The sequence below is a fragment of the Myotis daubentonii genome, chromosome 9 (genome assembly GCF_963259705.1).
Source record: "Myotis daubentonii chromosome 9, mMyoDau2.1, whole genome shotgun sequence".
NCBI lineage: Eukaryota > Metazoa > Chordata > Mammalia > Chiroptera > Vespertilionidae > Myotis > Myotis daubentonii.
The window spans coordinates 67590201-67601478 of NC_081848.1; the positions used below are offsets into that span (position 1 = coordinate 67590201).

The 11278-nt window shown below is 37.9% G+C and overlaps 1 protein-coding gene and 1 pseudogene across 1 annotated transcript; both read left to right on the forward strand.

The window, feature by feature from the left end:
- The first annotated feature begins 2412 nt into the window (after window positions 1–2412).
- LOC132241685 (olfactory receptor 5G3-like) lies at window positions 2413–3345 on the forward strand (annotated as a pseudogene).
- Window positions 3346–8630: 5285 nt separating this feature from the next.
- Window positions 8631–9575, forward strand: LOC132242269 (olfactory receptor 5G25-like). Its single transcript, XM_059711171.1, has one exon. The coding sequence runs from the start codon at window positions 8631–8633 to the stop codon at window positions 9573–9575; it is 945 nt and encodes a 314-aa protein (XP_059567154.1).
- Window positions 9576–11278: the final 1703 nt, after the last annotated feature.

Here is an 11278-nt window from a genome sequence, read left to right on the forward strand (position 1 = left end):
AACAAAAAACCAAAGTAATTATATCAAAATTTTAACTTTGAATTACTCTCTATAATAAGTATCCTGATTTAGAGTAATACCTGAAAACTATTATTGACTGCCTTTCTACTGTGAATTCTCTGATAATTTAAAATTTATTTTCAATTGGATACTTTCCTAATTTTTTTTACCTCTTTAAAGTCACTTTCAATCATAAATTCTTTGGGCTTTTGTGAAGTGTATATTTTGAACAAAAGTCTTTCCTCCTAAGTAGTATTCCTTCCCAGTGTACCTTCCCTGATACTGAGTGAGGCTGCAGTTCTTCCCATATTCTTCAGTTTCAAGGTTTCTCATACTATTAATTCTCATACTATTAAATGTGCCGATAAAGCTGTGAAAACTGAATAAAGGCTTTGCCACATTCTTTATATTTGTGTTGTTTTTGTCCAGTATGAATTCTCTGATATAGAGCAAGGTTTGTGTACTGAGTAAGGCTTTACCACATTCTTTGTGTTTGTTAGGCTTTGATTCAATATGAGTGATCAAATGTTGAGTAAGATATGAATGCAAATGAAAGACTTTGCCACATATGGTACATCTGTAAGTCTTCAATATAAATCTCACATGGATTATACTTTTTAAGATTTATCCCCAGTATGAATACTCCTTTGTTTAGTATGATTTAAAGATTGGTTAGAGGATTTGTTATATGTACTTCATTTGTTTGTCTTCTACACAATATGAATAATTTTATGTAGATTGTGATTTGACTTTTGGTCAAAGAGTGTTCCTCATTCATAATTATTGTCTGGAAACTGACTTCTCTGATGTTTATTAGAATTTGATTCTTGGTTTAAATTTTTCCAGTGTTCATTGCATTGATAACTTCTGTCCCCATTATATGCACTCAGTATTATTTTATGGAATGAATATTCTATTCCTGGCTTTTGTAAAACGACCTAGTTGTCTTCAGAAGACATAGCTGGGTGGATGGATGTGGTCTTTCCCCTCCCTTCACATTCTTCATTGGCTCCAAAAAGATGACCACAACTGGCTTAGAGACAGCAAGACCCAGGGAGACCAGGTTCCTTGTAGTTCTTCAAAATCATATCCATGTACAATTTTCACTAAGCTGGGTCTAGGTATTCAACTCCTCCTGAAATAAATTTCCAGACATGTTCCTGAAGGTCAGTGTTTCCTGAGAAGCAGCCGTGTCACCTTGTTCCTGGTCCTGCTCCTGTTTCTGGTTGTTTTCTCAGGTGGTGTGATGTTGAGGAGTTATTTCTGCATCATGAGAATGTGCCTTCAAAGACATCAGTGCAACCCATTCATCTGCTTCCATCCCACTCACAGTCAGAAGGAGCTGGAAATGCTCAAAGAGCCACCCTCTCCTGTCCTTTGTTCCAGGAGAGTCAGGAACAATGAGCTCCTACATGGAGACACAGCTGTGAGTTTTTCTCTCCTGTCTTCATGTGCTCTCCTCCCATAGATGTCCACAAACTCTCCAGTAGGTGGCGCAGGTGCTGGGAGTTCAATGCCCATGATGACCCTCAGGCTTCACGTGTGCAGGAATATGGACTGAGACACTCCGGTTTAAATTAGAAAGAACGAAACCAAGAAGCCATCATGACCTTTGATACTCTGTAACTGCTTACGGGTCTGCAAGAAACTTCAGATTTTTAATACATTCTTTTCTTCTCTATTAAGGTCTGTTTCCCTCTATGTGTGTTGCATACAATGACAAATAGCAGATCAAGAGTTTTTATTAGCAAGAAGTAATTGATAATACGAGTGAAGTAGAAGGACTTTTCCATTTCAGTTATGTGAGGTACTAGGTCAAGTTGAATGCCTGCAAGTTTTGTGCATTTTATTCATTTTTAGAGTTTTTCTGAGATGTGTATTCAGAACTAGTCAGTACCCTTCCCCTCAACTGAAAGGAAATGGAAACTAATGTCAATGTTTAAAACCATGACATTAAAGAGATGGAAGGCAATAGTAGATAATCCATATAAATTAAATAAATAGTAAAATCCATAGACATTAAGTATAAATTGCTCAAGTTGCACAGATAACTAGCAAAATAGCCATACATAGAATCTAGGCATTTGACTAATTCCATGAATACTTGTTGTACTTACTTTTTAAAAATTATTTATAGCATATTATGACTTGATAAAAGTGAGTAGCAAATGCAAGGGTATTACATACACATCTCCATAACTTTTTACATGTTTGAACTATTTGGTATAAGAAGAAAAGTACAACTGAGATGTAAAATTAAATATTTATACTATCTGAGGAACATAGATATTAATGGAAGCTAATGGATTCAAAGCCTTTGTTAATTATTGATCTATAAAAAAGGGTGTTTTTTGTTTGTTTGTTTTGTTTGTTTGTTTGTTTTTTGCTCTCATTCCAGATTACCACCCAATAATGGATGATAAGAATCAAACAGCAGTGACTGAATTTTATTTTGTGGGCTTAACAGATAATTTTCCACAGAAGATGATTCTCTTCTTGATCTTCCTGATTGTGTATCTTGTCACATTGGGAGCGAACTTGGGGATGGTTGCCCTTATCTGGACAGATTCCTGACTCCACACACCCATGTACTTTTTTCTCAGCCACTTGTCCCTTGTGGATGTCTGCTGCTCTTCTTCCGTTGCTCCAAAGATGTTGTGTGACACCTTTCCAGACAGAAAAGTCATCTCCTTCATGGGTTGTGCTGTACAAATGTGGTTTATTGGTCAATTTGCAGTGACTGAGTGTTTCCTCCTGGCCGCCATGGCATATGATCGGTACATAGCCATCTGCAACCCTTTGTTGTACCCGGTCATCATGTCCCAGCGGGTTTGTGTGCAGTTGGTGGCAGGGCCTTATGCCATGGGCATTCTAAATGCCATTACTCAAGAGACTTTTACTTTTTGCTTACCTTTCTGTGGTCCTAATGTGGTCAACCACTTTTTCTGTGACATTCTCCCTGTTCTCTCCCTGGCATGTGCTGACACCAAGAACAATAGGTTGGTGCTTTTCTTCATGGCTGGAGCTATTGTGTTGTTCAGTGGCATGATCATCGCCATCTCCTATGTGTGCATCCTGGTGGCCATCCTGAAGATCCAGACTGCTGACGGGAGGCAGAAAGCTTTCTCCACGTGTTCTTCTCACCTGACAGCCATCTGCATCTTGTATGGAGCTCTTTTCTTTAGCTATGTTCTTCCTGACTCCGGTTCATCCCTAGATATCAATAAAGTGATTTCTCTATTTTATACTGTGGTCATCCCCATGCTGAACCCCCTCATCTACAGTGTGAGGAACAAGGAGGTAAAAAGTGCATTCAGGAGCAAGTTTGAAAGAAAAATGCAGTAATGTGATTCAGTGATGGATGGTAAATTAAAGAATTAGAAAATTCCTGCCCATTACCAGGTTACTTGTATACTAAATTGCTGTTTATATTGCTTTCAAATCAGTTTTCTCCTTTGTGAAATGATGCAGAATAAAAAAAGAAAATATAATTTATGCCAGAAGAAAATCCAGGAGAACTTTTATATATTCTTATATGTGGGAAGATATTTTATTCCAGACCAGAAAGGTAAATGTTATAAGGGAAAGATCAATAGAGTTCATTAAGAAATGTTTCATTGACCTTATTAAATGTTGAACAATAGAAAGTAAGAGAGCAATTGCAACATGAGTGACTCACAATGACTTAATGTCTCAATAGGAAATTGTTGGAATCCTATATCATAAAAGGCTAAAATGCAAATCAACTGAATGGAGGAACGACCAGTCATTATGATGTGCACTGACCACTAGGGGGCAGACACTCAATGCAGGAGCTTCCGCCTGGTGGTCAGTGCATTCCCACAGTGGGAGCACTGCTCAGCCAGAAGCCGGGCTCACAGCTGGTGAGCGTAGTGGCCGTGGCAAGAGCCTCTCCTACCTCTGCAACAGTCAGACATTCCCTGAAGGCTCCCAGACTGTGAGAGGGCAAAGGCCAGGTTGAGACCCCTCCCCCCCCACCCCAGAGTGCATGATTTTTGTGCACCGGGCCTTTAGTATATATATATGAAACACAATAGTAAAATGAAATATAGCTGAGAAATAAACCAAGAAATGAATGGCTAGTTGATACAATTGGAAATGCAATGGTTCTGAATTTTATATATATGTACTCTTGTATATATATATTAAAAGCCTAAGTGACTGTTATGGCAGAACAACCGAACAACCAGAATGACCAGTCGCTATGATGCACACTGACCACCAGGGGGCAGACGTTCAACTCAGAAGCTGCCCCCCTGGTGGTTAATGTGCTCACACAGGGGGAGCGCTGCTCAGCCAGAATCCAGGCTCACAGCTGGCGAGTGCAACAGCGGTGGTGGGAGCCTTTCCCGCCTCCACAGCAGCACTAAGGAGCAGCAAGCAGGTGGGCAGTAAGGAGCGAGGTGTCCCAGACTGCAAGAGGGTACATGAATTTCATGCACTGGGCCTCTAGTATATATATAATTATATTATATGTTAAAATGCTGCATATATATATATATATATATATATATATATATATATATATATACAACTCAACTTCACAATTGCTTGAGTAAATGAAATCAAAATGATAAGGCAATGCTCTTTGCTCCCTCCCCCCATCTATTAGATTGGCAAACATGAAAATGATTATATTCAAGGCTTAGTAAGATTACCATCCTATATAATAGAAGACTAATATGCAAATTGACCCTAACATCAGAACGACCAGAATGACCACTCGACCAGTCACTATGAAGCGCACTGACCACCTCTTGGTCCCTTTCCCCGGCTGGCAGGCTCTGAGCACCTGATGGCCAACCGCTGTGGGGCCAGGGCCAGGGCCGGCGAGTGGGCAGGAACAGCTGACATCTTAGTCCCTTCCCCTGGCAGTCAAGCACCAACCATCCAGTGGCGAATGGGGAACCGGGGGTGGATGGTGGCAGGGGTGGGGCTGACTACGAGTAGCTGGGGAAGATGGTCCTGATCGCAGGCCAGGCCTAGGGACCATACCCACACAAGAATTTCATGCATTAAGCCTCTAGTTTGGATATAAACCACAATTTTATCCATATCTAGTGTAACTAGGTGTGGCTAGCTACATCTCCGTAACACAATTTGTAATTTGATGATTTATATTAAAATGCACATTATCTTTGACTTATCCGTCTTACATTTGGCAATCTATGCCATGAAAATATGAATACCAGCATACTTTGTAGAGGAAATAAAAGGAAACAATCTGAACCTACATTATTAGGAGAAAATATATTCTTTCATGCAGTGTTGTGCAGCTAATTATAAAAAGAGTGTTAGATGTGTATGCTTTGTTTTGGAGGGAACTCTCTGGACATAATCATAGAATTCTGCTTTGCATTTCCCAAGATTAGAAAGGGGACTGTGTCAAGAGGTTGGAGAATCTGGTTCTTTTTTATTAATCCACTTATTGGGCTCTTACGAGATTTCAAATGAGTTAATGCTCTCACAACATCTTGAAAAATAAACATCGCCAGTGGTAAGACTAATGTCCTGTAGCAACATTCTTATGAATAGATGTTATCTGCTTTCTGAGATACTTTGAGTCATTTTTGTTTACAGAAATAAATCAAACTTCTTTGTATAATATTAAAATATTTATGAAATTTGAGCCCAAATTATTTTTCCCCTTTTATATTTGAAATTTGCATGCAGCCAATGTGGATTATTTTGTCTCTCAAAGAATCTGTCCGAATTTAGAGCTCTCCATTGCTTCATAGACACCTTTATTTTTCTAGTCCACCTTATATTTATTTAACTTTATCTTAGCTTCCATTTGAGACTCATCTTGTCCCAGACCCTATTTTCAAACTCCCTGGTTATGATGATCCGACCTTCCCAGTAGCTCATGAGCCAATCAGAGGGTTTTTAGTGCTTTTGTGTACCCAGAGTCACCTTCTGACTGTACTTTCTCTGAAGCAGGCTCTATTTTATTTTATTTTTAAAAAAAATATTTTTATTGATTTCAGAGAGGAAGGGAGAGGGAGAGAGAGATGGAAATATCAATGATGAAAGGGAATCATTGATTGGCTGCCTCCTGCACATCCCCACTGGGGATCAAGCCCACAACCAGGGCATGTGCCCTGACTGGGAATCGAACCAGTAACTCGGTTCCTGGGTTGATGCTCAACTGCTGAGTCATACCTAGCTGGGCTGCAGGGCTCTGTTTCAAATTCTCAAATCTACACACTGCTCATTATGCAGCAGCTAAAGGCTCAACACTGGAATTTCAAAGTGTGTGTGTGTGCGTGGTGGTCTCAAAGGAAGATACAGTTTTGTTTTGTGCAATTACACTTGACTCAAAGTCCCCAAATTATTTTCTCATTAAATACTTTAAGATCTTCTCTCTAAGACTGATCTCCTGAGCTTATGGCTCCTTGAGGGACTTAGCTCCAATTCACAAACAGTCCTTTAGAAAAACTGTGGTGTGTGTTGTGCAGAATGGAGTCAATGAACACTTTTTTCAAGTGCTGTTGGAAGGCCCAGGTTTCAAGATGGTATTATTCTATTGTTTATCTTCCTAGACACCTGAAGAAACTGAGAAGAATGACAAGTCTACATTTGCAGGGTAATTCATTTTCATATCATAAAATGTTAATTTTGTCATTCACTTAGACATAAGCAGGCGAAGTCCAGGGCATGTTTCTTCAGACAGGAAGGTTAAGTGATTTCCTAAATTGTCTTCAAGATGCTAGATATGAAAAGTAAATTTAGAAGCCCAAGAAAACATAATCTCTGAGCCTACCAAGAATGAAATGTTGGTATAAATAGAATACTTAGTCTGTGTCATTTGGTTTAAATGACTTAACTTGAATGTATATTTTGGTTGAATTTTGCCTTTGGCATAAACATACTGAAATGTGCTGCAAGATTTATGGGCTTATTGAATGTTATTGTTAAAAAAACTTTGGCTTCTCTGGATCTTAATTTTTCACCTAGATTGGGTATTATAAGTTGGAAATAAACATATCAACCAGTTGACTTGAATTCTCTGCTGCTCACGCCCAGAGTAACCTAGAATCATGCATACCTAGAATCATGATTTATTTTTATATTAGACTCTTTGGATTGGGTGAGATTAGGAAAAATAAAACAGTATACATTTTGACATTCAGAAATGATTGGTTTCACACAATAGTTTGCGTTGGTTGAGACCATGGATGGGTATACTCCAGTTTCATCCTCATAATTTTTTGCACCTAAATTTATTGTGACACTCAAAATGCTTTGCTTCCATCTTCCCTGAGTCATCATGAATAAAATATAAAGGACCTGAAATGAGTTTCTATGTTTAGAAAATTTTGAATTCTTGAAACATTTTACTATTAAAGTATAGTTTCTGACAAGTCTTACACTTTACCCATTGAAGCTGTTTCTTTCTAAGCTCCATCGCCTGAGACCACAGGAGGTCATCCCATTTTCATTTAATTAATTTTAATTTTTTTGGTAACCAAAGTTCTTTCCAGCTTTCTTAGAAGAGAATATTGTTAGAATTCTGTCAATAGTTCTGCTGCTGAACACCCTGCTAATATTTTGTGTGATTATGCTGTTGGAATCGTTATGGTTATTTCAAGGTCCGAAATGTATGCCTCCCTTCCTCAATTTTCCTTTTTTGTTCTACTGTCAGTTTCTCTTTTCTCACATCTCATCTATTCTTTCTCACAATTTTTTTTTAATTTTTAATAAATACAAATTTCCGGGTCCCTTGTACTCTTCACCCAGTTTCCCCCAATTGTTACATCTTCCCAACAACTGTACAGCATGAAAAATAGGAAATTGACATCAATATGATGTCTGTGTATAGCTCTATATAATTTTATTATGTGTGTAGAGTTGTATTATCACCACCACATTCAGGATACAATTTCATCTCCACAGAGATCTCCCTTGTGCTACTCTGTTATAGTCACACCACTACCCTCTTTCCCACCATTCCTAATCTCAGGCAACAACTAACCTGTTTTCCATCTCTAATATATATATATATAATAGAAATAGAAAGCATCACAGGGAGATACTGTTGAAAATTTTTATCATTTTCCAAAGTCAACTTCTTTTCTGTTCCATTTTTAGACACCAGAATTATGTTTTTGACAACACAACTGATAATTTTTTCTAGAATCTAAAGGAATTGATGAGAAAGTTATATTCCTAACACCTTTTATCTAGAGTGAGAGTATTAGTCTGAATTAATTAAATTCACACAATATTTTTTTCTATGAAATGTTTTTAAGATAACCTTGGTTCAATGCAGGGAGTTTTAGAAATGTAACCGCATACATTTAGAGGATTTACCTTAGATAATCTCCAGAGATCACTTCTACATCTTAAATTTTATAATTCTCCAAAATCCTGCTTTGATCAAGAAGGAAACTGAGGGATCCAGTGAGATTCAGTGACTTAGTATCACACAGATAATTGGGAGGTATGACAACCACTAGGGGAGAACATGAGTGTTATTTGTCAATCTAACCTATGAAATGTAGAAAAATAAAAGTTAAATTCTGATTTAAAAATGAGAAGCCCTTAATTACCAAATGATTGCAAAGAAAAAAAATATTCTCTTTCTTATTCCAGATTAAGTCAGAGAAATGGATGATGGAAATCAAACTTTGGTGATCGAGTTTTTTTTCATGGGCTTAACGAATCATTTCCAGCACCAGGTTGTACTCTTTGTGATATTTCTCTTGGTTTATCTTGTCACTTTTCTGGGAAACTTGGGGATGATCACCCTCATTTGGATAGATTCCCGACTCCACACCCCTATGTACTTTTTTCTTAGCCACTTATCCTTTGTGGATGTGTGTTCCTCCTCTGTCATAAGTCCCAAAATGTTGACTGACATCTTTGCAGAGACAAAAGTAATCTCTTTCTTTGGTTGTGCCGCCCAGTTATGGTTTTTTTGTCAGTTTGTAGTGACTGAGTGTTTCCTCCTGGCTTCCATGGCATATGATCGATACATGGCTATTTGTAAACCCTTGTTGTACACACTCATTATGTCCCAGCAGGTCTGTGTGCAGCTGGTGGTAGGGCCGTATACCATGGGTCTTATAAGTGCCATGACCCATACGACATTTGCCTTTCGCCTACCTTATTGTGGTCCAAAAATCATCAATCACTTTTTCTGTGATCTCCTCCCGGTTCTTTCTCTGGCATGTGCAGATACCCAGGTCAATAAATTTTTGCTTTTCATCTTGGCTGGAGCCCTAGGAGTACTCAGTGGCTTGATCATCTTGGTCTCCTACATTTACATCATCATCACTATCCTGAAGATCCGCTCTGCTGATGGGAGGTGCAAAGCCTTCTCCACCTGCTCTTCTCACCTGACAGCTGTCTCCATCCTTTATGGGACACTCTTCTTTATCTATGTATGCCCGAGCTCTGGCTTATCCCTGGACATCAATAAAGTAGTGTCTGTGTTTTATACAGCTATGATTCCCATGTTAAATCCACTTATCTACAGCCTGAGAAACAAGGAAGTCAAGGATTCATTAAGAAGGATGTTTGAAAGGAAGAAATTCCTGATGAGCAGATAAACTAGAATACCATTTGTACTACAGATCGACAGCTAATCTACATGCAATATGCAAGAACATGGTCTGGGTGTTGGGAGTCCTACTTTTGTGTTGAGAATCACTCTGTATTATTCTGTGTAATTGAAAGTCATCTAGTGTCTTTAAGTTACATTTTTTTTCAGTTTGATTTTCTCAGTCAGCAAGAATAAATAGGAAAGCTTTAAATTGAGCTCTTATTGAACTCCAAAATTCTAAAAAATATTCTCAAGTTTTGTGAGTAAGAAATGAGAAGTTTTTTGTTAAATTCTACATGCTGTAGTCATAACCAGTGACTTAATAATACTTCTGTTTTGCTTTACAAGTTGTTGAGATCCATCAATTGTCTGTAAACTTGACCTTGACTTTTAAACATAAACTTAAAAAGTGTATTATGCCAAAAGGTAAAAACTTCCAATTACATGATATATAAGCTCTGGGGATGTAATGTACAGCATAGTGATTATATTTGACAATACTGTATTGCATATTCATAAGTTGCTAAGAGATTAGATCTTAACATTTCTCATCACAAGAAAAAATTTTAACTATGTGAGGTAATGGATATTAATTACATGTATTTTGGTAATCATTTCACACTCTATACATATATAAAATCATTATGTTGTATGCCATGGATTAACACAATGCTACATATCAATTATATGTCAATAATAGTGAAAAACAGTGAATTATTCAGGAAGCATGTAATAATTGCATTCTCTAATACTGCCTCTGTGTTTGGAGTAGACATTTTATGAAGGCCTTTCATATCCCCTACTAGATTCGTGCACCCAGGGGGTTCCTTAGCGTGGCCTGTGGGGATCCGGGGAGGAGCCGCTCCATTCATCCTGGCCCACTCACCCCGGCTTACTCATCCATGTCAGCTGAGTGGCGCTCCCTCTGTGGGAGCACACTGACCACCAGAGAGCAGCTCCTGTGTGGTCAGTATGTGTCATAGCGACTGGTTGTTTGGTTGACCAGTCATAAAGTCACTTAGGCTTTTATATATGTAGATACTCTCTGATCATAGTAATAACTAATTGGTATTTTGCCACTGCAATTAAATGGGTAGTGCATGTTAAGTGAAGAATGGATTATAGATCTTTAATAAAAAGCTAGTTATTACTATTATTATTTATTAATTTTGTGTCATAGGCAGGGCATTAATTCCTTTTTCATAGAAGATGAGCTGAACAGCCACAAAGAATCAATGGGTTGTCCAGGACCTCATAATTTGTCTCACAGTTTAATTTTCCCAGGCACAATATTCTTTCAACCATACTTCTGTGCTTTCATTTCCCCTTGAACATAGCAACAAATCTAGGAAAAGATGATATGGGGCTTATTTCTTTACAATTGTAAAACTCTCTGAGATCTACACTCTATCTTCTCTTTCTTTGAAGTTCTTCCTTAAAGGACATTTCATATTAGTTCACTGACTTTGAAGGTTGTAAATAATCTCTAATGCTCTAAACCTTTTTTGGTCTGTTTTGTTTATTTCACCATGCCTTTTGCCAGTTTTGGTGTCTGTGTTGGGTAATGACTTGGGTTCAAGATGGTAACTATTAATTTTTAAGGTTAACACTGTTTCTTCAACTTTGTGTTAATAAAGATTCCTTCAAAATGACCATATATCCTCAATTCTTAAAAACTTAGTTTTGCCCTGGCCAGTGTGGCTAAGTTGG

Bases quoted from the DNA above. Each gene is read 5' to 3' on its own strand.
- LOC132242269 (XM_059711171.1), top strand. From the start codon at position 8,631: ATGGATGATGGAAATCAAACTTTGGTGATCGAGTTTTTTTTCATGGGC.